We start from the raw sequence: 26,391 nt of genomic DNA on the forward strand, positions 1-26,391 counted from the left end.
CCCACTTCCTCTGCCACTCCGCCAGCCTCCTCAACAAATCGGCCCACTCATCCTCCGTACGCACGTTCCGCAGCCACTCGTCCTCTTCACCAAGACTCCGCACACGCTGCCAGCCGCGGTAGATCAGCGGGCCCTCCTGCCTGCCCATCCGGCGCCACTGCTCGACATACTTCTGCCCGTCATCCGGGAGTGCCCCGTGCTTCTTCAGGTACTCCACGAGGTCATCCTGATATGTCTGCGCCTCGTTGTCATTCTGCAGACGATGCCCAACGAAGTACGGGTCGAAGCCCTGCGCGCGGAGGGCCTCCTCGCGCGCGACCAGCTCTGCTAGCATCTCTTCACGTGGAGGCAGGAGAGACTCGTTCGCGAACGCGTGCGCGATGAACATGCCCTGCGCATAGTCTGACGGACAGTTGGCGATGAGCACAGGGAGCCCGATGAAGGTAAGCGCCGTAGGTGGGACTGCCGGCGCGAGGCTGAATATGTGCCGGTACAGAGGGAAGATGTAACGCAGGTTGGTGACGGGATACTGCGCGGTAGTCGAGGTCTCCCGCGTATTTGGGTTCGTGACCAATGTCGAAGCATGCGGCGCGGTGAGGAACGGAATGCGGAACTCGTAACCCGTTGCAAGAATCACTGTGTCAACCTCTTCGACTACTGTGCCGTCAATGAAGACGATGGTGTCCGAGGTGAAGTACGCGATCTCTGGTTTCTCGATGACGTCCGCGCCGGGAGTGGTGGTTTTGTTTTCCCTGACAGATTGATAGACCTATCGGTGCCACGTGTTGAACTCACTTGGCGATGGGACGCTCGCAAAGACACACTCACCACCCTGGCTAACGGGCCCACTTGCAGAGCGATATCCCGTCCGCTTGCCCCCGTCCCGACAAGGACGACGCTCTGGTTCGCATAATCCTTCGGGTGGCGGTAGTATATCGAGTGCACGATCTGCCGCTTCGGAGAGCCAGCGCGCGAATTGGCTAACCAGTCGTCCGTGCCATTCCACGTCGGTATGTGCGGGTAGTGGTTGTGTCCAGTGGCGACGACGAGATGATCGAAGGTCCGTTTGAGCACGACCTCCTCGCCCGAGTCCGCATCCGGCGAGGGCGAGTGAACCTCTACGTGCCAGTCGCCAAAATCGTCATGTCCGTGCCACTGTGTTGAGACAACGGTATGGTTCAGCCTGATATGCGGCGTCAAGTCGAACCGTTTTGCGAAGTCCTCATGGTATTGTAGGACGGCCTTCCACGATGGGAACAGCGACGTTCCCGGCGGAAAGGGAACATGAGGATAGGTCATAGTGGGATTTGCTGTATTGGTAATGAGAAGAGGATAGACTGGCGACTCTGGAAGCTCTGGAGGGTCGGGTTCAGGCCCTGGGGCGTCAGCGAGCCACAATCCACCGACGTCACGATGCTGCTCGTAGAGCACCACTTCCCAGTTCGCATTAATATCCGACGCGACATCCAAGATCGTCTTGAGCGCTGCTAGACCACCACTGCCTGCTCCCACGATGGCGATTGACTTTGTCGCGCCGCTCGGGGCGTGCATGAACTGTTGGTGATTGAGGTCGTGGACAGAGACCAGAGATGGGAATTGAGGCACATCCCACAGTCGTAGGCGTAGCAGCGATGACGCTGCATGCACAGCGTACAGCAAGGTCGACAGCATGATGGTAGAGGGTGCAGAGAGCAGCGGCCATAAACAAGCACCGGAATTGAGTGTTTGTAGACACGCTCGGCACAGCGAAGCTCATGCCGTGCACGAATGAGGACAATCAGTGCTTCCGGATCACGCTGATGAGAAGTTGTATTGCGTAAAAGAGGCGAAGAGCTTCTATTCTGAGATGAATCGCTCCTGTGTGCCAAGATGTGTTGATAGCTGAGTGGATTCCTTGTCGTGGCACAGAATACTGGATATCCTCACCTGCAAGCTCCATCTATTGTCAAGACGGACAACCGAACATGACTGAGTCATTTCTGGCTTTCACATACCGGAGGCAAAACGTTCCTGCGTGTACGCTTCGCACGCAACCGTAGACGCTGCAGCAGTCAAAGGATCCTCGAACGTCGCAAACTTGACTGCTTGCGCGTAATCACTTGCGAGCACGCAATAGGTCTCGGTCTGCTGACAGTCATAGCGTCTATCTCATAAACATCCCACGCTCATCTTGCTGGATAGCGAGCAAGATTGCCACAAGTGTCCACTGTCGGTGCGTCGGCCACGGAGCGGGTAGAATTCACCGAATTAGCGCTCGTCTGGGTTGCGGAAACAGTGGCCGAGCCGCAAGCGGCTCGTCACAGATGCGATCCTACCCAGCCGACACCAGATTACGGCAGGTCTGAGGGCGGCGGCTAACGTTCAAATAAACATGTATCCCTCTCACAATTATGGATCTGGTTCATGCAGGGATATATAGGTTCTGCTTAGGACACTCGCGTCATCCATCACAACAGTGAGTCAATCCCGCAAGGACCCCCAGGTTCACAATGACGCACTAGCGTTATTAGTGACTGTCAGTCCGACATCTATGAAATAGTATGGATTGCTACTACGCAAAATGCAGGCGTTGCTATGAGCACTGGCATTTAGGGGACAATGAATCTCTTCCAACGTCTGGATAATCACAATGTAGCCTCCAGTGCCGACTGCAACATCACAGAACATGAGGGCAATCCTATTCAACCACGATGGCAATGAGAAAATGGATATTTAGTGATTGACAAAACAGTGGCTGACGAGAAACCACTGCATTGCCTCGCCTACGACCGCTCGACAGCAGCTCTGCTAAAGCTCGATCGGTGTACTAGAGTCGATAGGTGCCCCGAGCGTGTCATACATCGTTGACGGAGATAATAGGGAGTTTATGAGACGCTCGCGGATGAATGGCCTGTGCGAACGCCTTTTTTCGTATACATCTGCCCATCGACAACGAATCTCAGTGACGACATGCAAGCAAGGCATATAAGATATGTACTTCTAGCTCCTTGCACTATGATTCAAATCCCTTCCACTCGTCAAACTGTGCGGTGGGGTTATCCTCTTGCTTTGCTCGTCGGCCTCGTTTTTTCGTACCAATTAAATCACTTCCTGCTTCAATTCTCTTCAAGCCGACCATTGTTTCATTATCTGGGCATTCCCAATCAAAGGGGAAAGCGCGGAATTTTGAGATATACGTACATTCGCCAGCAAGCAGCTGATCAGCTATCGGGACGCTGCCCGACGTGATATACCGCGTCGAGATACCCCGAGCAACTAGAGGCTGCGCCAGGAGGCCCTTCAGCTCTGCCTTCATGGCGCTGACCTTTGTTGATATGGACCTTCGCTTCTGTTTCGACGGCGCACCTCGTTGTTCATTTTCAATAGAACTGGAAACCAAACTTGTCAGCTGAAGGTGCATGAGAATCCGACAATCGATGCATACCTTTCCATATCAGAGTCTAGATCGATCTCCATAGCCTCCGCAGCTTCTCTCAGCCAATTCTTGTCATGCTTCTCCTTCTTCTCCTTATGCTGCGAAATGTCAATCTGACGAGCGAGCTGCACACGCGCTTTGAGCTTGTCCAACATGTATAGTTCTACGGGCATCTCCTGCACCTCATCCACCTCTACGCCAGTGGATCGCGACTCTCAGTACCAGTATTAAATGAGCACAGATTGAGACACACATACGTCTTCCCAAACTTCCAAATAGTGCCTTTACGACTCGCCGCTCGTCCGGGGCGCACATGAGCAAACTGAAGCCGCGACGCATGGCACGCGCTGTTCGTCCATTCCGATGCACGTACGCATCTGCCGTACGTGGCACTTGATAGTGAATGACGTGGTCAACCGCAGGGATATCCAGTCCACGCGCTGCCACATCCGTAGCAAGTAACACCGCTCGCGGGTTCGACTTGAATCTGTGACGAGGCGGGGAGAAGATTAGCCACGTAGGTAGGTGCTGCATAATTAGGAGAGGCCGATACTGACCGGTCGAGATTCTTGAGTCGCTGCCGTTGCTCAAGCTGCGAGTGAAGAGCGTACGCAGGAATCTGAAGCAACTCCATGATGGGTAGCAGTCGACGAATACCATCGATCGATGAGAGGAAGACTAGAGTGCGTCCGGGGTACCGCAGTAAAACGTAGTACAGATAGGCATCCTGGATTGATTACGTGTCAAATTCGATGTACACATGTCGAATCTCTTCACTCACCTTATCATTTGTGAGGCATTCCACCCTGCTCTCTTTCAAAGTCGCCACCACGCCGCCTGCCGGACTGATATCAATCACTGCAGGCTCGGAATCGCGAAAATCGAGTTTCAGTAGTAAGTCATCTGGACGTAGGAATAATCGTGTTGGTCAGACTATAATGCTGGATCGTAAGGCTATCAAACATCCTCCTCACCAAGTGCCGAACCTCCTTTCTTGGCTTTCCACGATCGGCCACGTCGCTTGAGGTTACGCTGCAGATCCTTACTAAGTGTAGCTGAGAAGACAAATGTCTGCATCTCTCCTGCTTTCACGCCTTCCTTGCTTTCCTCTTCCTCTTCTGCTACCAACGGAGGTTCCGCTTCAAATTCGGACTCTACCGCATCTTCCCTATTAGGCGGATCAATAACATTGTCTCGACACGTCTGAGCTTCGAACGCACTTTGCCTGACGCAGAGTCAGCCTAAGAATGTTATCCATCTCGGCGAAATGGCCAGTCTCGATCATTCTGTCGGCTTCATCTAGTACAAGAAAGCGCAAATGCTCAATCTGGCCCGCAAGTTCATCATCCTGAAAAGGTGCGATCAACAGCATGAGAATGCATTCCGAGAAGACGATAGATGGAGAAATGTTGCCAAGTCTGACATACCTCCTGTATAATGTCCCACAGTCGACCTGGGGTCGCGACAAGCACATCGGCACCGCGTGAGAGAATTCGCCGTTGTTTCTGAAGGGACATGCCGCCGACGACGGCCGCGACGCTGACAAGCGGCCTACCATTCAGCTTGGGGGCTGACGGTGCGCTAGTCTTCTCTTTCTCTTTCCCTTTCCCTTTTACCTTGGAATACTTCTCAGAAGCAATTACATCTTTTGTCTGTGGATTATCGTTGTCGACAGCAGTTCCAAAAGGTAAACTGGCAGCGCTCAAGCACGCATTCAGATGGGAGGAGACCTGCAATGCTAATTCGCGGGTTGGTGCGAGGATCAGAGCACGAACTGGCCTACGTTGCTTGGAAGTCGGTTCATGCGAAGAAGCGTGCGCCAGGAGATGGTGCAGAATGGGCAGTCCATATGCAAGGGTCTTGCCGGAACCCTGAACGAAAACATGAGACCCACAGGTATTTCTCGTTTATTTAGCACTCAACATACCGTTTCTGCCACACCTACTATATCTTTGCCTTTCATGGCAAGCGGAAGTGTTTCCGATTGTATGGGTGTGGGATCAGTGAAGCGTTGTGCATAGAGAGCACGCCGAAGTTGAGGATGTAACGTGAAGCGATGCCATTTTGGAAGCATCTTCGTTGCTGTTTCACTAAAATTATGTACACTCATTGAATTATGAACCGATGCTCTCACAATCGAAGGGTGTATCCTTCTCGGATTGAGATGGGTCTGCGACCGCTTCCTCTGCAGGTGCAGAAGACGATCCTGCGACAGCTTGATCTTGTTCAATACCACCCAAGGCCTGCTGGTCGTCTTCATCTTCTATCTCATCAGGAGAGGCTTTCTGTCCCAACATCTACGGACAGTTCTAGACGCACTGCTACGAAGGATGTCCTTGCATGACTCACATTGAATCGGACCACTTTACCCGCATCCGTCTCCTCGTATACTACCTCTACATTGTCCACCTCCTCCAATTCCAAAAGCCCATCAAACGCATCCCCGAGGCCAACCTCTCGCGGACGAGATGAAGCCTTCCAAGGGAGTTGGTCTGTAGTAAGATTGTCTAATTTTGCCCTTTTGCGAGACAACAGAGGCGTTGCGCTTAGTTTTCGTTTCGCAGAACCCTTTTGTGAGGTTGCAGCCATCTAAAAGAATGAATTAGGAATCGAAAAACAGGATGTCGATAGACGCACTTAAGTCTTGCTGCTTGCACTACTGAGCGCTCCTTTCGAGCGCTTAGTGAAAACCCGTGACGATCACGTGATACGCGAATCGCAACTCGCCGTTTGACGCGTTCTGGAGGTCGCGGCGCTTCTGACTTCTGCGGCTTGGTCGACTGACTGAACAAGATGATTCGTGACATTTGTTTGACCTCCAGTGGTCCTTTAATGAACGTTCTGTCGCCAGCTTCCATGGTGCGTCGCCAGCGCACGAAACATCCGCAGGTGGTTTCCCTCGAGCCGTGGGACGTGAGATCGGAATCGCAGTGCCTTTCGCGTGGGTGTCAGACCCATTTCTTGACAGTGAGGGTCTCTAGTACTCGTTCTTGTTGCAGAGAAGTCTACTTAGGCTTTGACATGTCTTAGCATCCGAAAGCACTGGATTCGAGCCTGATGGAAACCTGTTCATCCCGCGAGCGTCGCGCGGATCAGACAGTAACATCAATGTGGTCTGGAAGCACCCAGTGCCCTTATATAGCTGCATCGTTCACGCCGCCGTGCCTCAGCGTGTCTACAAGCGGGCGTTCATTCGCGAACGCTCAGGTTCCTCAGTCTTACCACCATGTTGTCGATTTTGCTGTATGCTGTGCAGGCAGCGTCGTCGCTACTACGCCTGGGACTGTGGAACGTGCCTCAGTTCCCGCCTTCGGCTTCTGTCCACGACCTCGAGCACCAACAGTTCATGAACATCCAGAGGGACGCTACTAAGTCTATCGCCATCGTGGGAGCAGGCAGTGGGGGCCTCGCAGCGCTCAAGACGATCTTGGATGTCGCTTCGAATATCAATGCGAACTGGGAGGTAGTCCTCTTCGAGCAGCATCGCAACGTCGGTGGACTGTGGCTCGCTGACCCTCCAGGGTCTGAACCCGACCCTCCAGAGCTTCCAGAGTCACCAGTCTATCCTCTTCTCCACACCAATACAGCAAATCCCACAATGACCTATCCTCATGTTCCCTTTCCGCCAGGCACATCACTATTTCCGTCATGGGAGGCCGTTCAACAGTACCATGTGGATTTCGCGGAGTCCTTCGACTTAATGCCATATATCAGGCTGAACCACACCGTTGTCTCAGCACAATGGCATGGACATGGCGAATTTGGTGACTGGCACGTCGAAGTCCACTCGCCCTCGCCAGATGCAGACCCGAGCGAGGAGGTCGTGCTCAAACGGACCTTCGATCACCTCGTCGTAGCCGCGGGTCACGACCACTACCCGCATGTACCCACTTGGACGGGCACAAGCGATTGGTTGGCGAATTCGAATTCTGGATCGTCTAGGCGACGAATCGTACACTCCATATACTACCGCCACCCAGAAGAATATGCGAACCAGAGCGTCGTCCTTGTCGGAGCGGGTGCGAGTGCACGAGATATCGCCCTGCAGGTGGGCTCATTAGCCAAGATGGTGAGTCCATCTCTATCAGCGTAACCTTGCATGATGGTTGAACGAATACTTCGACTTGGATAGGTCTACCAATCAGTCAAGGAAAACCAGACTACAACGCCCGGCGCGAATGTCGTCGAGAAACCAGAGATCGCATACTTTACTTCGGATGCGATCTTCTTCACCGATGGCACATCGGTCGAAGAGATCGATACCGTCATACTTGCAACAGGTTATGAGTTCCGCATGCCTTTCCTGACCGCGCCACATGCTTCTACAGTGGTCACCGACCCGAGCACACGACAGAACTCAACTACCGCACAGCGCCCCATCAGCAACCTGCGATACATTTTCCCTCTGTACCGGCACATATTCAGCCTCGGCCCAGCTGTTCCTCCCACTGCGCTCGCATTCGTCGGTCTTCCCGTGATCATTGCCAACTGCCCATCAGACTATGCGCAGGGCATGCTCGTCGCGCACGCGTTCGCAAACGCTTCACTCTTGCCTCCGCGCGAAGAGATGCTCGCAGATCTCGTCGCGCGCGAGGAGGCGCTCCGCGAGCAGGGCCTCGACCCCTATTTCGTCGGACATCGTATGAGCGACAACGGCGCGCAAACGTACCAGGATGACCTCGTTGAATACCTGAAGAAGCATGGGGCATTGCCGGATGACGGGAAAAAGTACGTGGAGTCGTGGCGCCGGATGGGCAGGCGTGAGGGCCCGTTGATCTACCGCGCCTGGCAACGAGTGCGGCGCCTTGGCGAGGAGGACCGGTGGCTGCGAAACGTGCGTACTGAGGAGGAGTGGGCTGACTTGTTGAGGAGGTTGGTGGAGTGGCAGAGAAAGTGGGAGGATGATGGACACGAACCGGAACCGGCAACGATTTTGCTAGATGAGTATGAATTCTGAGATGTTTGTTGACGATCCTCGTCAAGGCAGGCTAGCGTGTGTGACTAGGGGAGTTGGGCATAGCTCGCATAATCAATCATTACTGCATTATGTATTCTGCGCACGGTATGATCTTGTTCTGGTTGCCCCATATTTTCTTAGGTTGACATAGATATCGATTTAGAAGCCAGCCCATCGTCTGGGAGGCAATGATACATATAGAGCAGACTGTCTCGTATGCAATATATCTCGGTCAAATTGGAGAAAGAAGATTTTCGTAGATCCGACCAGACATTGTATCCCGGATCGTTCGGGGGTGCGAGCACGTACTTATCAAGACCACCGACGACAATAGTGAGCCATGATGAGCGTAGTTTGCAAGCTTGATGAACCGCGAACGAAACTCTGGTCTTGCAGCATAATCGGAATGGTCACTACATATCCTGCAGCTTTGATGGAAGGGAAGAGCAAACCCTTGACACTCGCATGCAGCAAGTCGCCACTCGACTTCCATATCTGCAACGGTATCGCGCTGCGTTCTATCAGCACGGAAGAGGCGTGACAGACACTTCGGAGAGTCAGTTGTGGGGTTTCAGCGACAACAAAAATTAGGATCGTGTCCACTCGAGCACGGACGAAGATGACAGTAGTGTTCATATGGCACGTTTTCTCCCGTTGATTCCCGCTATGGTCTCATACTTCCTGTACAAATGCTTGATACGTACTCTAGCCCAAAGAAGACATGAATCTTAAATCCTGCCTTGTCAATAGGCCGTTCTCATGCAGTAAACGTTCGAGGCACCAGGAGTTGAAAGCCGCATGGTGGCGCGGATCAAGTGATTCAAGTCATGAGTGGACACCACGCCCAACGCCGTCGCTTGATCCAGAAACTCAGAAGCAAGGCTTTTGTGTGCACCATCCCCAAGATCATCATGGACGATCGCAAATGAAAGGTCATTGCAGCGCGTATTCATCACGCCTCTACATTCATTGCGCTCCCGCTAGGCAGGGAGACCTCGATTTGCGAGTTTATGCCTTTCGGGAAGAGGGCGGAAGAGGGCGGGAAGAGTGTACAGGATGAAGCGGATGTTCGGCTACTAATGATCAGTGGTGGATTGAGCTGAATTGTTTCGCGAATTATACCGCTTGCACGTGTCGACGTGTTTGCACTTTAGTTACCGATACCAGATAGTAATGATCATTGTGGGCGAGATTGTAATTGTTGCATATAGTGCACTAGCTACAACTGCTCATCAAAGGTCATTCTGTCAGTTACGTTGACTTATTGGTCATCACCAGAAAGCCTTCAAGCTCATGATTCAGCTCGACGCTGACCAACCTCTCTGCCCCCATTCCTCCTACACGTGCGTCACCGTGCAATAAATTTCATTCATCCAGCAAGTACCATTGAACGGGCGGTTTTCTCGAAATTTGAGTCGACGATGTCGTCCACGTGAAGTTCCTCATTAACATGTTCCTCTCCGGTGAAAGTCATCGCTTTCAGCATGGATCAAGGTGCCAACATCGTTTATAATACTTCCCGTTATACTGCGATATCGTTACCATTGATCGCCTATACGTTGATTTCTGCGGTAGCGTGATCTCCGTGATAATCTTCGTGGCGATCAGCAGCAGTAGCATCAGAGCTGCATGCAATATCATGCTCTTGCAAGTCATCTTCCAGGCTCTCGTCTTGCCGACCATCAGCAAAGGCAATTGTTTTTAGGGTGGCCGATAGGGAATCATCCATGTGATGCGAGAATACAACCTTGCGGAGGTCAATGAGGAGGCGCGACATGACGATCGACGTAAGGCTGCCAAGTGTATGTCAGCGAAGCGGAACGCCGCGTCAAATTGCCCCTCACCTTCCCGTTACCATAGAGATCGGATCGACTATCTGATGCATGTGACAGTGAGACGTCATAACAGAGGCGAGGCAGGCGAGAGTCTGCAAGAGTGCTCAGAATGCTTACTTCCGTATATTGTCCAAGGACAATGCCAATGATATTCGCTATTGAAAGAAGGCTGTTGTGTTGCCAGTATCAACATCCACACCTCTGAGCGTCATCTGCGGACGCACGCGAAGTAAAGTCCCGCTTGTACAAATCAGTGTTAGTTTGAATTTAGAGGCGCGGTTTACGTACTGTCTTGGACGAGAACCTTGCTCAAACTATTGTTCGAGAGAGTCTGAACGTAAACCGCCATAGATTTCGTCTTCATCCAGGTGACGATCATCACAATGGCATCAGAGCACAGAGAGGCCACCCTGGCGCCAATTATCCCTAATCAATGAGTGAATAGGTGCGCCATAGAGTGGAAGAAGAATTCATACAGCTACACATGCACGCATTATCAGCAACTCAGCTCAAACGTAGCTATCTATGAAGAAACTTACACTGCATACGTTTTGTCAGGTATTTTGAGTCTAATGCCACATTCGCGAGCGGGATAGACAATCTCCAGCGGAGATGTTCGAATATATGTGTACTGGTAACATTTTAATGAGTAATGTCTGCAGGAAAATCGTGGCGAGAGCTCACAAAGGAAACCACGGGAAATACCATGCCTGAAATGAATGTCAAGGCGCAGGTTAATTTCTGCCGATCGCTGATCGCGTAAACACGCAAAGATGCGAAGACTGGCACCATAAAGATCAGCGCAACAGATACACGCAAAGCCTACGTGCACTTACGTGTCGCGCTTGTCATGAGGAGCACATTCATCGCCATATCTATGCGTACAAGAATTGCGCAACTGCGGATTAATCGTGCATGCTCAATATCACAATTAGGACGCATATAAGTCGGCTTCGAACCTCTTCAGAGCTCTGTGAGTACCACAGATGCATGAAATGAGTATGGTCACCTACCTCGTCATTTTGCCAATTCTGTGTCGGCGATAATGTCAAGACCACAAAGATAACATTGAAAACAGCTGTATACCGGAAGGCGTAGAATAGCGCAGAAACGGACGATAATTTGCTCTTCCAGATATATTGAATCTCGTCAGGAAGCGTGAGGCCATAGTCATAGCAGCAGAGAGCTGAGGCTCATGAGAACCGTGTAGTAGAATATACGATACCACACTGACCTGTGGCGGCAACGTATAAGTCGATTTCTCTGTAACTACTCAGCTCAGCAACCATAAGTCCAGATAAGGGCCACATGTCAGGAAGATAACTAAACTCACTAATCTATCATTGCGGATGCAAGTTCGGCTTCGGCTGACATCTTTGCTGGTGTTCAGATCCAAGTTTGAAGCAATGACGTTCGGACGGAAACTTACTCTCATTATTTATACATCGATGGTGCAATTGGCGCCTTCACCGTGGCGCTGGCATCTACCAATTCATCCGTGGCATGCGCCGAGATGTGTCCGGAGCATCACACCGTTGTTGGGGCTATGTCAATAGGCGCCTTCTGTTCGGTTTTGTGAGACGAGCAATGATAGAACATGTATATCAACTTATTCTGATGGCTGGGTATCGAGATCGCTCGCGGTTCAGTGAAAAATTCGACTTTCTGTAGAATGAGATCATTGTCATAAGCACGAAGCTTTGAAGTTTTAAAGGTCCGGCAAGACCTGCACCATCCTACAGGGAATATAGCATCTACTTTCATCGTGCTATGCCTGAATTGACCATAGCAAGAACACGTTGGTGCCAATCATAGAGTTTTGTGTCTTCATTGAATTCTATTCCCGTAAACGATTTCCGTGCTGTTCCACCCAGCTGCCGGGTACTGCAGGTACTGCACATTGCCACGTTTAGTGAGCTGTCCGTCACAAGGAGGCCATTTCCACTCATCGATACTGAGCGGCTCCAAAATAGCGCTCATCCCTTTCCTAGCTACGGCAGCATGCATGCTGCACGAAACGCTCTTGGCCTCGAAGTGCTTCGATGCGTCACAACTGATGTTAAAGTCCAAGTTCTACAGGCCACTGAGCGCCCAGATCATGATACAGACAGGTTTCTTTCACCTCGTGGTGATCATGGGCGTATCTCTGAGCATCTGTAACATCATATGTGGGCAATACAGTTGTTCAGGTGTGCAGCGCACCTTCGATGAACAGTAATGGAAGCAACTTAAGTCACAGCCTCACACAGCAGCACGTTCAGTCTCATTGCAATTCAATACTCAGGCTTGCAGTTCTGACAGTGTTTCTTTTGGTAGAGTTTGTAAAGACGTTACTGCTCCCGCAGCCTGGGTCCTATGCGAGCAATAGCGTCAGCCCCCACCATGTTCGACGCACCTACGTATCTACTCCTCAGCGTTCGAGCATACACCTTGCACCTCCATCACGTCCCAAGCTCACCAGCCACCACCGTACGGCGGACCCTCCGGCGGTTGGTACTCATCATGATGCTGATGGTGACGACGATGGTGGTGTGGTTCAGGGAACTCAGGACCACCAGGGCCTGGCGGCGGTCCCGGCGGCGGCGAAAACTCACCAAGCCCCATTCCTTCCTCCCTCTCCCGGTATCCTCCATATTGTCTGGCAGAATCGCCGAATGCGCCATCGCCGAATCCCGATGATCGCATAGGATCCGGGAACGACGGCTGAGGCTGTTGCCCGCTGTATCCGCCCACATACGATGGGGAATACCCAGAGCTCGTCGGTGCCGCTCCTGGGAACCCTGGCGGCCCGCTCAGGGGAGCATTGGGCGGCTCTCTCTCGTACCTCGAAGACGTGTATGCCGCTCCAGGATACCCTGCCGACGCCGCCCTGTTGTACAGCTCTGCCTCCCCGGAAGGCATCTGCACTGATGCGCTCTCTGCGTAGTATCCTCCAGTACCCTGTGACAGACGGTGATGGTGTCCGTGGCGTTCTTGACGGTCGCCATCCGAGCTTTCTTCCGGAGCCCGGTACGGGTTTTGGCTCCTACCCTCCGAATAGTACCCTCCTTCAGGGACGTCGGGCATGCCCGAACGACTCACACCTCCGAGGCCCACCATCGCCGCCCCGGCAGCCCCAGCACCCAACCCGAATCCGGGCCTTGAACCTGCTATGCCCGCACTGGTAGCAGCACCGCCAGTCTTGCCGAGCAATGACTGCGCCTGCGCCATACCGGGAACATCATGCAGCAATTCGCTCTGCATCTGCATCCCTGCAGCTTGTGCGAACGAGCCCTGTGAGGCGGCCTCCTGTTCCTCGCTGCCGATCCTGATATTCTTGTGATTTCGGACCGACTCCTTTGAAAGCCTTCGAATGATCTCGGCTTGGTCATTCTCGAGTCCTTGCACCCAAGTCTGCATATATTTCACCATCTGGCGTTGAATGGGCGAGTCGCTATCATGGAAGTCGGGATGGAACCTACAATGTCCCTTGAGTTATGTGTGATGAGACCCGAGGTATGTATCAGACGTACAGACAGTGCAAAACGTCGTCCGTGACTTGGTTAACATTGATCGATGTGTCTTCCCAAGCTTTGACGATCCGCGGCACAGTATATTCCTGTATAGAACATTAGTGATATCTTCCATGACCACGTACGATCCAAGAACAGACCAAAATTATCTTTCCCAAGTTTCCAGCCGGTTCGTTCAAAATGAGATTCTGATGGACTAGTATCAATATGCTGGCCAATGTCGTGCAGAGATTACTCACGAAATGATCCTTGCTCAAGAAAGAGTGGGTCGGGTCGGACTACATCAAAGGCGTTATCAGTGAATGTTCATTGTCATCGCCCACTTCCTGCACCACCCACAGCATTCGGGTTGTTGAAGACCTTGCCGATTTCATCAGTTAAACTCATTTGCACTGGAAGAAACGTTTCGCATACTTCGTACTGATCAGTCTTTTTGATGACCTCGCCCGACGCAGTCATAAGCCCCGTTGTGGCTTGTTGCATGATTGGCTTCAGAAATGGCTGGAATGCATCCGTCACATCCATTCGGCGTGGCATCAATTTCTGCCGTCATCAAAAGCTCGCTCCACCCACCTCGAGCGTAGTGAAAACGAACACTGCGACAAAATGTCAGCCTCAGTCCGCATGGTAAGTGAGGTCTCGTACCTGAGATCGAGTCACTTATGGACTCCAGTAAGGACCCCAAGCCAGGTATCTTGTCTGAAATGCCTGAGCGTCAGCGACTGCATCCGCACGGTTGCCCACGTTGGCTACTTACCGATAATAATCGAGACCTTCTTCATCACTATCCATGCATAAGCACAAGCTCGCGCTTCACTCGTCCCATTTAGCCAGAAATACTCACCGCTGTCCCTGAACGACAATACTTGCCACAGAACGTCATGCAACTGCTGCGGGCTCATGTCCTCAGGGGCGAGAGTATTCTGCGCACGCAGGCGCTGGACGCCATCCATCTGCCGCTCCATCTCTCCACCGCTGCCGTCCGGAAGCTTCTCCAGCAGAGATCGGAGCACGCCCGCTGTTGCATTTGAAGAATCTTCGCCGGAGAATGAGCGAGACGAGAAGGAGGCGGACTTAGCGCGGGCCTTGTCGAGCTCGGCGTTGAGATCGACCACGGATGCCTACGATCTACATTAGTGCGGAAAAAGCAACAAGTATATAGCTTCACGAACTTGGCTCTGAGGATAAAGTACGCAGACAAGATCAGTGTTAGTCGGATAGAGAGAGAACCTTCACAAACTATGTGATCGGTAGCCTCTACAAGGCAGAGTGAGTTATATCGATTTTGATAAGGAAGAGCATCGCACCGCCCAGCAAGCTATGCATGAAGTCACTCGAACCGAACGTCCCTATCAAAGCATGTGATTAGCTCAGAAATATAATCCCACTCACTTCGCAACTCACCAGTCACCAGGGGCGCGACGTATCTCCCATCAGGCGCCTGCAAGCGCACCTGATCGCCCACATGCACAAACACGTCTCGATAGCCGAGCGAGACCAACGCGAGCTCACAGAAGTTTGAATGCGCCGCAAAATCCTCCACCGTATGGAGCTGCACATCGCAATAGTTGTGAATACCATGGAAATTACCGCGGAAACTACTGAAACGGTGTGCTTACAGCCTGCCCAAGCAGCCGGTAGGACTCGTACTCGTCTTCTTTATTGCCGTTGCTGCGGTACCGGCGGCCATACTCGATGCACTTGTGCAATGTTCGGCGAACGAGTGCCTTGCTGGTGTCCCAAGTACCGAATTCTGCATCTCAAAAATGAACGTAAGGATGAGATGAGCTAGACGAAAGATGGGAAAGCAGCGCTCCCACCATTTGCAATGTAGTTCTTCATACCCGTGCGAGGGTCGATGGCCAGTTCTTGCGGCTATGCAGATATGTTGCCACTTTGGAAAGGGGGACCGTTGAAATGTGAACTCACGTCTACTGGCCCACGCAGCCTCCGATCATAATCTCGAGCATTTTCAGGGTATCCTTTAGGGTTATCGATGTGCTCAGTCTATGGCGTCTTGTGATCAATGAAGAATTCGCTGTATATATGCTCCTGATCTCACTGGAAGATACACGCCGAGTCGTTCAGCAGTGACTTCGAATTCCTCGGTGGCATATCCGTGTGCCTGCAAGATAATGGCTATCAGAATGTAGTTGACAGCTCTTGCACGCGAGGTATCTACCATGAAACCCAAGACCATGCAAAGGTTGATGATTGTCTGTAACATCCCGCCGCCGGAATAAGTGAATTGGACTAATGCGATATCTCACACATACCGCAAGCTGCAGCTTCGATAGGCCCGCGACATCGACTGCCTATAATGTATTCAGTGCGATCCAGTGTATATGCATCGAACGGGTGCACACCTGACTGTAATCTCGCAACCAATTTCTGAGGGCGATTGGCCAGTTCAAACGACCCTGATTTACCGAGAGCAATCGGCAACATACCCAAAGTATACCCGCTTGACATCCAGTGCCTTGAACTTCGTACCTCCCCGGCCGATCAGAGCTCCGAGCGCGAAGCCACCGGCGCGTTTCGCTATGTCAGCAAGCGAGTCCTCCTACATTCGCCTTTAGCAGGTCTCCAGGATCGCTCCTGCGAAGCAGCTCACAATATCGCCATGACGGAACGCCTTTCCCTCCAGGTACGCGTAGCTGCACCGTTCCTTGCTCAGACCCTTGCTGACTCTCGCGACAGCCGGCATGCACCCACCTTGGAATGTTTCCCGCCCCAAATGCGTACGCTCCATGTCCTTGAAGACAAAACACCAAAACACACAGAAAAATCAGGAGTATATGCGCGTTGCTAGGCATGGTGGTCGACTTACAAGGTAGGCTTGCTTGGACAACGTGCTATAAGTACTGCACCGCCGCCAAGCTTCTCTTGTGGTCGCTGTCCTTGACGTCAAGCCCGCCAAGTAGTGCCCAGGGTCCGCGCGCTTTATCTGATCCACGTGCTCAGCGCATCCTCCATAACGACCCTCTAGCACCGCCCGCGCTGAACATCATGTCAATTACGCTCGGAAAACCAGCTGTGCTTTTCAAGTACGCCCGAATACACTATCGTACGGCCTGACACAGTGCTGCAAAAGATTGGTCGCTGAGGCCTGAGGTGTAAGTGGCGTTGACTATAGGTAAGCGACCCCGCTGATGCGACGAACGCCGATCAACTGAACATGACTTTACACATCATTTGGGGAGTTAGTTCGTCTCACAGTTATCGTAGATTTGACGTTATGGAAAGCTATGCCCGCCATGGGTGATGACTTCAACTCAATACACACGATCCTCGTTCGCAAAGGCATGATACGAGCTCCCGTATCGAGCAACTTAGCATGGTCCTTTCCTAGCCTCACATGCATGGCTTGCCAGGGAGGTCGACCGCTCAGTGTCGCATAAGGAGGTTCGTCTCTCAATTCATCCATCATGATTGCTTATCAAGAAGTAGTAACACCTCATACAATTATCACTGTCACCTTATCAGCCGCTTCATCCCAAATGTCTCACTGGACAAGATGAATGGCGACGCAAGAGACGGATATCTTTCAAACTAGCTCTGCTCTAGTGTTTGGTGCATCTACAGTGTGGGATTATGGATTCTTCACGTTTGAAGAACGGTGCTCGCTCTCCAGAACGATACGACGGTCTCGCAAGTATAGCGCAGTTCGCAGGTCGAGCTATCTTTTTGTTGCTGTTCCTCTCAATGATGGGATGCAGCTAGAGCCGTAGATCTCAACGCTTTCAGAAATCTTTCAAATGTGTGTCAAACCTCAAATGAAAAGCCCGACAAAAACGGAATTGAGTCCGAAAGATAAAGAAAAGGTATGGAAGTTAGCCAAAATCTGAGACTGCAGTTGCATGGGGGTAGGAGACAAGTCAATATAAGTTCGGGAATGGCTCAGTTAAGGAGCTTTGGTCGCCGTAGCCACCCAGTCAGTGCCACTGTAGCTGGCACTGTCAGCAACTCCTGCGGCTGATATCAGTTGTTCCAGATTTGGAGGATCTATATGGTGGCATAATTGCCGCAAATGTTTCGCTGTTTAGTGCCGGTATCATGATTCAGAGGCCTGATCGACAGCGTGCATTTTTCGGCCGTGACCCTTCAGCGAAGCTTCAGCGCTCAGCCACAGACGCGTCCCGAGTGCATCTTTACCTGTGAGGCCTGTTCGCCCAAAGTGGCATTCGCAGTACCGTTAACAGCTTTGCCAAATAAAATGCAGCAGTGTACATGAGAGTACCTCAAATCTTAAGCTTGAGTACTTGAGTTTCCGGCTCAGTATCACACTTGTAGGCTCTTAGCCCGGGCCTTCAGCCACAAGCGCGTCACTTCAGTCACCTAAGCGCGGTCTTCCTTTCCCTATCGATGACAGTACGCATGACACGAGTCTATAGCATCTACAGTCTCATGATGAACTAGAATCTATTGTTGCAACAACGATACAAGTTTAGAACCATTCAGCAGAATCTACGGAATTGACATTGTAGCCGTGAGTGAACATCCGATCCGTGCAACAGTCCGTGACAGATACCTTCTATTGCTACAATTGTGATAAGTAGACGATGATGAGCGACAAATAGCATACATGTGGGCTAAATAGCGGTGAGCGTACGTACAACCATAAACTCCATCAGGTTCCGAGCCAAACGATACTACAAACTAGGTAAGGCAACTAATATGCCCGCGCCTTACCCTTGTCCTTCGCTGACAATCGCCCGGACCTCCTTGTGCCAACATTAATGGCCCCATCAGCAGCCTCATCGGTAGACGATTGGTCTTGGGCGGCGCGCGAGCGACTCGGACGAGAGCCAGACGCGACCGGAGCATTCGCGCTGCCACGACTGGGAGCCGGTACAAGGGGAGGTGACATGGATATATCAGTCTTGCGAGTCCGCGATGAAGGCTTCGATGCGGGACGAGGGCGGCTGGTGCTAGATCCCGACGCGGCTGGCGCAACGTGCAACTGGCTCGCCGGAGCAGCGGTGCGCAACGTCCGGACGCGTTTCGCTGGCGGTTTGAAAGGACCGTCAGAGTTGTCGTCGTCTGAAGCTCCGCGCTTGGTGCCGCGAGAAGCCGATGCGCGATTCAACTGTAGAGCGGGGATTTTCCTTTGACGTTTAGCCGGACGTTCGTCGATGTCATTAGAGCCGTTCTCGTCGATGCTCGCGTTGGCATTGCGCTTCCGCTGACGAGTGCGCGTAGCAATGGCGTCCGGATCATCGGCCTGCAGAATCTTCCCGTGGGTGTGACCTGGTAGTTGGTCGCCCGCTCCGTCCTTGGCGGGCCATTTCTGCTTGGAGATAGCCCTCGCAAGCAGATTCAACATGGGGTCGTGCGACTCTAGGTTGACCGCCCGTTTCCGTTCCACGACGGATGTTGCATCATCGAGCTGTTCCTGCTCCACATGATCATCGGCGAAGAGGTCTCTCTGACCTACCTTTCGCCCAAACAACGTCTGCAGCTGTGATGTCTCGTCATCCTCCTCGCTCTCTTCCACATCGCTATCACGTGCAGAGGTCTGCGAAGCAACCAGCTCGTCGTGGGCAGCACGTATCAGATACTCCGGTGGAGCTAATGTGCCGTCGGCTTCCGCGACAACGTACCGTGCCTTAAACCAGTTCAACAGCGTGGAGAAGATAGCATTTAGCGGTTGTTTGTCTGCAGTACCACCACTGGCAACTCCTGCAGAGAGAAAGTGAATCTCTTTGGCCAACCATATCAGCTCGCCGGCGGCCACGGTATGATACTTGAGAATCGGGCACCAGTAGTCGTCGTTGGAGAACACTGCGAGATCGAAGAGGTTGGACATGTATCGAACCAGATCTCTGCAGGTGTTGTGGATATATCGCAGCGAGCAATATAGGAGAACGTAGAAGAAGGCTTCCAGCTCATCTGCAATCTCGACGGACTTGGCTGGCTGCAAGAGGACTATGGCAGATTGGAACTGCCATGTACCCTAGACACGGAAGACATGAGTTGTTTTCATGATCAGTAGCATTGGGTCAACGACTCACGGTACGATTGATCTGTCTTCGTTGTTCTAATGTTGGGTCATCCTCAATTCGCTTTGAGAACTCCCAGTCGCAGAGAATACCCCGTCTAAGGAACTTCCCCTCGGTGGCTGTCTTGTAAAAGATGACGACGATATTGTTTGGACTGACATCCCGGTGAATACGGCTGGCTTTCGACACCGCCTGCGAATGTGCTAGGACGAGTCGTTAACTCTACGTTGAGGGCCGATAATGCACCTTCATTACCTTCGAGGGCATCAGTGACGGTGGTGGTCAGCTGAAAACCGTTGTCAAACTCTTCAAGACGCATGCCGACTTCTTCCTCGACAAGCCGGTAGTGCGTATACGATCTCAGCAGTGGCTCTGCGCCAACCGGAGTAGTATCGGGATCCTCGTCTTCAGCGGATATTTGTTTTTGAGACGAGGAACTTGCGACGTTGCTCAAATTCTGACCACCGGTGCCTCCGTCTTCACTCGTCAATGAGCTAGACTGTGCCTGTGGCTATGATAGGAATTGGTAACAAGCACTCCGCAGACCGAAAAAACGTACCTGTTCAATCGCCGGAGACTCGACCAATCCCTTCGCAGGGGTCGAATGCTGCGAGACGTCATCTTTGGACGTGAACGGATGAGCTGCTTCCTGCCCGGTAATAGGCGACTGAGCCGCTTCCTCCACTGTCGAATCCCCGTCATTTGCGGCTTCATCGGCATGTGGCGAACCCGATCGTGCTTGTTGCTACAACAAAATTGTCACTATCGGCATATTAGAACACTAGGAACCACGCACCTGTGCCCGAGTAGCGCCTGACGTACTCGCTCCGTTCTCCTCACCATCGCCATCGCTGGACTGTCCAACAACGCGTTCTTGCTCGTCGCTTCGCGCGGACCCGTCGATGACACTCTACAGGGTGCATCAGCGAATGCAAAGCCACCGCGCTGGCAGACGTACCGTTCCTGAACCCGTCGAACTCGCTTCATTTGCTTGCTTCCGACCCTTGCTCTTTTTCGCCTCACTGTGGGGCTGCTTCGAGCTGCGTTTGGCCTTGTTTCCTGCGGCTGCCCGCCCCAACCGTCTCTTTGTCTCGACTGTCTTCGCCTTCCGCTCCTTGCGTGCCTCCTGGTGCGCTTTCCTGAGGTACTCGTGTGCGAGTGTGGACTGTGCAATGCGTTCACCATTGATCTCATGCAAGACATCTTCGTGGCAGACCACAGTCGGGATATTCTCCACACCCGCCTCCTCCAGCTCTAGGATGATCTTGCCCTCCTTCTCCATACCGTCCAGGTCGATGCGCCACGTATCCTTCAGCCAGAAGAACTTTTCCTTCTTAGCCTCGTAGGCGACGAAGCCCTTCGTGCCGCGGCCAAACACCCCCCACGATCTGAAATGAGGGTTGCCGATGAGGAAAGGCTGCTCATATCCTTCCACCCTCACCCGCCACCGCCGAGCGCCACCCACCAACGACGCTTTGAAGTAACCCTTCACATAGTCCAACGTGTCCTTGCATGTTTCGACCGCGTTGTCCATCGCCTTGTAATCGGCGGAGCCCGGCTCGACTGGCTCAACGGTGGTGTCGTAGCCTTGCTGTGCAGGACTCATGCACACGAATGAGGAGAGGAAATCGGCAAGCAGCTCATCTTCCTTGATGTAGTTGAAGCCCTCCGTCACGATCACACCCGACCGGTCCCAGCGCATGATGTAGGCGGTCGGACCGCAAATGAGAACGGAATAAAGATGGGTCCGGTGTTGGGTCTCGAAGATTCTCGCCGCGTACGTGATGAGCTGCGCCCATGTGTCCTCACGTTTCGTGCTCTTGGGCGCCAGCGTGTTGCCTTTGAATGGATCAGCGACATCGTCTCTCTTGAACTCGACCCACAGCGCTTGTTCATCCCAGTGTGGCGCGCCGTCTTTCGGGGCCTTCCCCTTGAACATCGCCACGTCGACTCTCTGCTTCGTCGGGTCGTCCTTGTCGCCCTTGTTCGCCGACAATGTAAACTTGTATTCCGGACAGAGCTTGTTCTTTGCTACCACGTTAATCTGCACAAACGCGTCAGCAGTCATCAATAAGAGATGAGTGAGCAACTGACGAATGCTCGATACATCTGCCTCTCTGTCCAGCTCCGTTTGACTGTCGTGCCACCGGCTTCCTGGGGAAGCTAAGCGCGAATTAGACACGACAATGGATGAACGTGTGGTGTTACGTACCCCAGGAGTATATACGTTCTTGAACATGTCGCGGAGGATTGGCTTCTTGTCAGAGCTGTTTGGCTGGTTCTTCGAGCGCGACTTAATGTCGAAGACTTTGCGAAACTCCTTCGCGTCCATGAAACAGAGCTTGCCCTCAGCGTCCATCTTGTACTCTAACCGTATCTGCTGGATAGGCTGGTCCTGGTTCGCGGCAAATGGATAAGATCCAGTGACCTTTTTGGCTATCGGTGAAGTTGATGAGATGAGGTGCGCCATGAGAGACGCAGTGGAAAGGGGAACAAGGAGTGCTGCTTACCTCAACGCGGTTGGCTCGTCTTAAAACGTGCAGTGGAGGTTTGAACAAGAGACCACAGCGCACGATCCGCCTCCGACAAATTCCGACTCAGACGCTTACTTCAGCAGCAATCTTATTGTATCGGATAGCGATCAAAGCTCAGTGGCACGCTGCCACGGCAGAAAGAACAGGAAGCAGGAGGTGAAGTTGTTTGGGAGGATTTGCGATTGTGGGCGCGCAGGCTCGCGGAGTGAAAGACCACGGCAACGCCACACGAGGCTCGCGTCCAAGCGGTGGCACAAACGCGGTCACGTGCCGACCTTTTGTGTGCCCCATCCAATCAATAATGGTTTTGCAGGGTTTTCCCGTCAGCGAGATACTTCCTCTTAACACTCATACACTTCCACATCTCGAACGCAAGGATGTGAGACTATCTAGGCCGCTGCGGGAGATTGCGCCAACTCCTCGGACAGCCGTTAGCCCGCCGTCTCTGGGGTCAATGCGTCCCTCGTCTTGTACCCTCAAATTTCAACAGACTCTCAGCACGAGATAAACGCGCTTTCAGCGTGCGTCGCGCTGCCTAGTTTGGTTAGAGTGGCATTGACAACACACCCAGGAGTCCAGCTAGCCATTCTGAGACGTTCCGCGCAGATCAAAATCTGAGACATATGCCTCGAAGATCACATCAATGGCCATGGTCAAAGTCACACCGAAGCGAGGCTTCGAGCCGACAACCGAAGAACGCTCCCCTTCGGGCAAGTGGAGAAAGATTGTACGATGCACAACGTGGACTCCATGCCATGGAAAGGTGTCAAGATAATGCACCCAAAAAATAATTCATCCGCAGGGGACTCTCGCAACGACAATACTTGCGGCGGGCCGCAGCACTCTGTGTTCTTGAAACCAGACGACGACTCACCACAGCAATCTACGGGTACATTACGATACTGTGTCTCGAAGACGGTGAAGGCGTGAATTTCATATGCATGACCTGCATAATGATGACCATATCTACTTTGTATTGGCACCTTCGAGCTGATAGTTGTGGGAGTCATAGGCTCTGAGGGTAGATTTGGTGCAGCTATATGTCCGCACAAGGTATAACTGTGGAGGAGCTGACTGCATAGAACCAAGACCATTCATCATATCAGAATCATTGGGTGTATGGTATACATGAAAACGAGTGTACGGACGAGGAGCGTCAGCCACCGACGCGTCATGCAAGATCCGATCGACGCGTTTCGGAGATGAAATAGCTTACGTAACCCTCAGTGCGTCCTATGTACGGTCGGATTCTAGCGAGAGGTATCGACGAAGATCAACGAGCAGTCATGTCTGCACCTGGTTCATCGCGCCCTCCTGCAGTCTCGTCGGCTGCCAGTCGTCGTCCGCGGCCCATCCGTACTATCTCTGGTTCTTCTCAGCGAAATATAGCACCTCGTCGCCCGTCTGTATCTCTCACGGGCGCCATCAACCCTGTCACCGGAGCGACCAAGGCCCAACGGACATCCAAGACAACCCACAAGCTCGTTCTTCTTCCGTCTGCCCCGCAAACGAAGCCCTTGCCTCCAGAGGCTGAAGAGGAAGAGTCATTACTCGGATATGAGACGGATAGAGGAGTGCGCGAGAAGAAGAGTGCGGGAGAGCGGATGAGCAAGGAACAGAGAGAGCAAGCGGGCTTTCCGCGTCTCACTGCCTATTGCGTCGCGGACGCTTTCAAGATGAAGCTGCTCGCAAGCTTTCTAAAGCGGGAGCACAACGTTCAGCCTCGCGTGTTTGACGAGGCAATCTATGTGGTGAGTGACTTGTCCCATGGCACGTATTATACATCTCTCAATTCTTCGTAGATGTACCATCTCCCGCTACTACCGGGGTATGGTCCGCAAGCCAACATTCGTTCCTCTGCTCCGCCATCTTCAGACGCAGAGGATCCGTCCTCTGGATTCTCCGAAGCAGAAGAAGATGGCTACCAGGGCACGTACTTCAACAATCCAGAGTCGAGCACGACGCCTCCGTCAGCCAGCTACATCATTTCCTCATCGCCCATTCTCACCAATGCAGATATATCAATGCCAGATGCACCCCTCGCAAGTCCATCTGTGCATCCGGAAATACACTCTCCACAAGAAGACCGGGCTGAACGCAAGAGCAGGAAGAAGCGCTCGAAAGGCATCGCGAACGATGTGGACGCACGTGAAGGGGAATATGCTGAGGCCATCTTCTTTGCATATGGCGTCGCGGTGTTTTACGGTTTCTCGGAGGAGCAAGAACGCGGCATCCTGGAGGATGTGGAACATGCAGGCATAATGAGACGAAAGTTCGTCGAGGATGACTGGGAGATCGAGGAATGCCATTACACTGTCCGTCATTCCTCTTTGACTCGCGCGTTTTTCACCAACCGACTATCTTATTCTGCGCAGCATGACCCAAATATCGCGTATCCGCGGATCTTCAACGACTTCTTCAGTGTGTCTTACGCTGTCTTCTTTCTGTATCACTGATTTGCGATCCGGCGACAGCATTCAAGACTCGCTCTCACCTCCTCAAGCTGTCCGTCGCACACGCCCTCGCTCAATCAACGCTCCTCGCTCACTATGAAACGCATGCGAACAGGATCCTTTCGTCCAAGGACACAATGTCGATCCCACAGCAGCTCGCATCGACCGGTGCGCTTGCGCTCTCACGCAAGGAAGCACTGCGCCTCACCGGGCGGTTATTCACGCTCCGACGCGACGTGAACCTCGTGAGCAACGTGCTCGATGTGCCAGAGCTGTTCTGGAGCGAGGCGAGCCTGAAGGCGCTGTACGATGCGGTGAGGGAGTATATGGAGATTGGAGGACGGGTGCAGGTACTGAACGAGAAGCTCGCCGTGGCAGAGGATCTGGTGAGTAGACTTTCCACTCTAACTAGCGAAGACTGTTGATCACTGCTTGCATTGTCGAGCTCGGTGCGATTCACGACCATCTCAACAATAATGCGATGGAGCGCATCACATGGATTATCATTTGGTACGCAGTTGTGCCCAATTTCAAGATAGGTTAGGCTCAATTGTTTCGATAGGCTGATTGTGATCGCCTGCGTCGTGGAAGTGGTGCGTAACTATGATCCGCCTGCATTGAGGGCTTTCATCCCGTTGATTCCAAATCTCATCCTCTTCTACCCCATCTAGGGTGAGGTGATCGCGCGACTCGTAGTGCATGCGACGATGAGCGACTCCGACTCTGCTACGAACGTGTGCACCAACGCCGCTGCTGCGTTGAATTCGCTTTCCAGAGAGGAGGCGCTAGAGATTCTGGAACGACTGGCTCAGTCAGGAAATTCACTTTGAGGGATGAGGATCACTCCGCGTGTATCACAGATTATTTTTGACAGAGCAATGTAGTATACGTGTAGACCATTGTGGTAGGTTGTCGTTTGATTTCGGTCGTCTCCACGATGCTAAGCGACGGTGTGGCAGCGCAGCGAGGCTAGGTGAAATACTCCATGGATGTATGGTGATACCTTTCCATGACATGTCTGGGTTGTACGTCACCCAAGTTTTCTCCTCTCTTACAATGAATGTATCTGAACACGTTGAACGGCTATCCCCGCCGGATCTTTTCGCATCACTTGAGCTGTCCATCGGATGGCAGCGTGCGTCGTCGTGCACGCAAGTTGCGCCGCAGCATGAATCTCTTGCCCGAAGGAAAGCGTTCTTCGGTTGTCGGCTCGAAGCCTCGCTTCGGTGTGGCTTTGACCATGACCATTGATGTGATCCTCGAGGCATATGTCTCAGATTTTGATCTGCGCGGAACGTCTCAGAATGGCTAGCTGGACTCCTGGGTGTGTTGTCCGTGCCACCCTAACCGGACTAGGCAGCGCGACGCACGCTGAAAGCGCGTTTATCTCGTGCTGAGAGTCTGTTGAAATTTGAGGGTACAAGACGAGGGACGCATTGACCCCAGAGACGGCGGGCTAACGGCTGTCCGAGGAGTTGGCGCAATCTCCCGCAGCGGCCTAGATAGTCTCACATCCTTGCGTTCGAGATGTGGAAGTGTATGAGTGTTAAGAGGAAGTATCTCGCTGACGGGAAAACCCTGCAAAACAATTATTGATTGGATGGGGCACACAAAAGGTCGGCACGTGACCGCGTTTGTGCCACCGCTTGGACGCGAGCCTCGTGTGGCGTTGCCGTGGTCTTT

At 52.5% G+C, this 26,391-nt stretch overlaps 8 protein-coding genes across 8 annotated transcripts in view; 3 read left to right on the forward strand and 5 right to left on the reverse strand.

Annotated features, from left to right (window-relative positions):
- LAESUDRAFT_294766 (FAD/NAD-P-binding domain-containing protein) overlaps window positions 1–2,112 on the reverse strand; it is a 2,463-nt gene extending 351 nt beyond the window's left edge. The window contains exons 1-3 of the mRNA XM_040901866.1: window positions 1,927–2,112; window positions 829–1,857; window positions 6–769 (exon numbers count right to left, since the gene is read on the reverse strand). Of these exons, the coding sequence (XP_040762193.1) occupies window positions 6–769; window positions 829–1,671 (1,607 nt within the window). The 5' untranslated portion in view covers window positions 1,672–1,857; window positions 1,927–2,112. The remainder of the gene's footprint in view (window positions 1–5; window positions 770–828; window positions 1,858–1,926) is intronic.
- Window positions 2,113–2,992: 880 nt separating this feature from the next.
- On the reverse strand, window positions 2,993–6,004 carry LAESUDRAFT_657789 (DEAD-domain-containing protein; the record flags this gene model as incomplete). Its single annotated transcript, XM_040904709.1, has 12 exons — window positions 2,993–3,129; window positions 3,181–3,368; window positions 3,425–3,608; window positions 3,673–3,902; window positions 3,973–4,142; window positions 4,197–4,318; window positions 4,390–4,583; window positions 4,636–4,763; window positions 4,843–5,286; window positions 5,343–5,497; window positions 5,550–5,678; window positions 5,761–6,004. The coding sequence occupies 12 exons, from the start codon at window positions 6,002–6,004 to the stop codon at window positions 2,993–2,995; spliced, it is 2,325 nt and encodes a 774-aa protein (XP_040762194.1).
- A 757-nt stretch (window positions 6,005–6,761) lies between these two features.
- On the forward strand, window positions 6,762–8,372 carry LAESUDRAFT_657736 (FAD/NAD-P-binding domain-containing protein; the record flags this gene model as incomplete). Its single annotated transcript, XM_040904707.1, has 2 exons — window positions 6,762–7,484; window positions 7,548–8,372. The coding sequence occupies 2 exons, from the start codon at window positions 6,762–6,764 to the stop codon at window positions 8,370–8,372; spliced, it is 1,548 nt and encodes a 515-aa protein (XP_040762195.1).
- Window positions 8,373–9,533: 1,161 nt separating this feature from the next.
- Window positions 9,534–12,068, reverse strand: LAESUDRAFT_751099 (uncharacterized protein). Its single transcript, XM_040911646.1, has 12 exons — window positions 11,948–12,068; window positions 11,637–11,872; window positions 11,541–11,581; window positions 11,442–11,476; window positions 11,221–11,393; window positions 11,044–11,105; window positions 10,747–10,838; window positions 10,496–10,633; window positions 10,432–10,447; window positions 10,325–10,376; window positions 10,217–10,248; window positions 9,534–10,165 (listed from the first exon to the last, which is right to left on the reverse strand). Exons 2-12 carry the CDS (start codon window positions 11,640–11,642, stop codon window positions 9,925–9,927), a joined length of 888 nt encoding a protein of 295 aa, XP_040762196.1. The 5' UTR covers window positions 11,643–11,872; window positions 11,948–12,068; the 3' UTR covers window positions 9,534–9,924.
- A 187-nt stretch (window positions 12,069–12,255) lies between these two features.
- LAESUDRAFT_727929 (Het-C-domain-containing protein) lies at window positions 12,256–16,538 on the reverse strand (the record flags this gene model as incomplete). Its single annotated transcript, XM_040909323.1, has 26 exons — window positions 12,256–12,280; window positions 12,330–12,361; window positions 12,410–13,664; window positions 13,720–13,805; window positions 13,860–13,907; window positions 13,959–13,997; window positions 14,059–14,079; window positions 14,134–14,220; window positions 14,293–14,315; window positions 14,365–14,418; window positions 14,477–14,503; window positions 14,564–14,840; window positions 14,892–14,897; window positions 14,960–14,976; window positions 15,027–15,068; window positions 15,124–15,271; window positions 15,339–15,472; window positions 15,540–15,594; window positions 15,649–15,726; window positions 15,782–15,844; window positions 15,902–15,937; window positions 15,996–16,034; window positions 16,086–16,110; window positions 16,170–16,282; window positions 16,334–16,376; window positions 16,435–16,538. The coding sequence occupies 24 exons, from the start codon at window positions 16,533–16,535 to the stop codon at window positions 12,662–12,664; spliced, it is 2,565 nt and encodes an 854-aa protein (XP_040762197.1). The 3' UTR covers window positions 12,256–12,280; window positions 12,330–12,361; window positions 12,410–12,661.
- On the forward strand, window positions 16,435–17,032 carry LAESUDRAFT_294953 (uncharacterized protein). The gene is made up of 2 exons (XM_040901867.1): window positions 16,435–16,855; window positions 16,927–17,032. The coding sequence occupies exon 1, from the start codon at window positions 16,534–16,536 to the stop codon at window positions 16,795–16,797; it is 264 nt and encodes an 87-aa protein (XP_040762198.1). The 5' UTR covers window positions 16,435–16,533; the 3' UTR covers window positions 16,798–16,855; window positions 16,927–17,032.
- Window positions 17,033–18,120: 1,088 nt separating this feature from the next.
- Window positions 18,121–22,456, reverse strand: LAESUDRAFT_682627 (uncharacterized protein). Its single transcript, XM_040905796.1, has 9 exons — window positions 22,232–22,456; window positions 21,934–22,157; window positions 21,816–21,884; window positions 20,680–21,765; window positions 20,518–20,631; window positions 20,281–20,466; window positions 19,977–20,232; window positions 19,734–19,924; window positions 18,121–19,675 (listed from the first exon to the last, which is right to left on the reverse strand). Exons 2-9 carry the CDS (start codon window positions 22,078–22,080, stop codon window positions 18,392–18,394), a joined length of 3,333 nt encoding a protein of 1,110 aa, XP_040762199.1. The 5' UTR covers window positions 22,081–22,157; window positions 22,232–22,456; the 3' UTR covers window positions 18,121–18,391.
- A 1,064-nt stretch (window positions 22,457–23,520) lies between these two features.
- LAESUDRAFT_727933 (DUF155-domain-containing protein) lies at window positions 23,521–25,814 on the forward strand. The gene is made up of 8 exons (XM_040909324.1): window positions 23,521–24,006; window positions 24,058–24,570; window positions 24,631–24,676; window positions 24,730–25,094; window positions 25,154–25,218; window positions 25,271–25,301; window positions 25,380–25,612; window positions 25,668–25,814. The coding sequence occupies exons 1-7, from the start codon at window positions 23,542–23,544 to the stop codon at window positions 25,536–25,538; spliced, it is 1,644 nt and encodes a 547-aa protein (XP_040762200.1). The 5' UTR covers window positions 23,521–23,541; the 3' UTR covers window positions 25,539–25,612; window positions 25,668–25,814.
- The last annotated feature ends 577 nt before the right edge of the window (window positions 25,815–26,391 follow it).

The sequence above is a fragment of the Laetiporus sulphureus genome, assembly GCF_001632365.1.
Source record: "Laetiporus sulphureus 93-53 unplaced genomic scaffold LAESUscaffold_32, whole genome shotgun sequence".
In the NCBI taxonomy this organism is placed as follows: Eukaryota; Fungi; Basidiomycota; class Agaricomycetes; order Polyporales; family Laetiporaceae; genus Laetiporus; species Laetiporus sulphureus.

Excerpts from the sequence above, each read along its gene's own strand:
- LAESUDRAFT_751099 (XM_040911646.1), bottom strand. Across the intron at positions 11,394-11,441 it reads CTTATACGTTGCCGCCACAG|CTCTCTGCTGCTATGACTAT; the intron begins GTCAGTGTGGTA and ends CATGAGCCTCAG. Across the intron at positions 11,106-11,220 it reads AGAATTGGCAAAATGACGAG|TTGCGCAATTCTTGTACGCA; the intron begins GTAGGTGACCAT and ends ATTAATCCGCAG.
- LAESUDRAFT_294953 (XM_040901867.1), top strand. The coding sequence starts at position 16,534 with ATGGTGGTCGACTTACAAGGTAGGCTTGCTTGGACAACGTGCTATAAG.
- LAESUDRAFT_682627 (XM_040905796.1), bottom strand. The coding sequence starts at position 22,080 with ATGGACGCTGAGGGCAAGCTCTGTTTCATGGACGCGAAGGAGTTTCGC. Across the intron at positions 20,233-20,280 it reads AGTCTCCGGCGATTGAACAG|CCACAGGCACAGTCTAGCTC; the intron begins GTACGTTTTTTC and ends TTCCTATCATAG. Across the intron at positions 19,676-19,733 it reads GAAGACAGATCAATCGTACC|GGTACATGGCAGTTCCAATC; the intron begins GTGAGTCGTTGA and ends TTCCGTGTCTAG.
- LAESUDRAFT_727933 (XM_040909324.1), top strand. The coding sequence starts at position 23,542 with ATGTCTGCACCTGGTTCATCGCGCCCTCCTGCAGTCTCGTCGGCTGCC. Across the intron at positions 24,007-24,057 it reads TTGACGAGGCAATCTATGTG|ATGTACCATCTCCCGCTACT; the intron begins GTGAGTGACTTG and ends AATTCTTCGTAG. Across the intron at positions 25,095-25,153 it reads TCGCCGTGGCAGAGGATCTG|CTCGGTGCGATTCACGACCA; the intron begins GTGAGTAGACTT and ends TGCATTGTCGAG.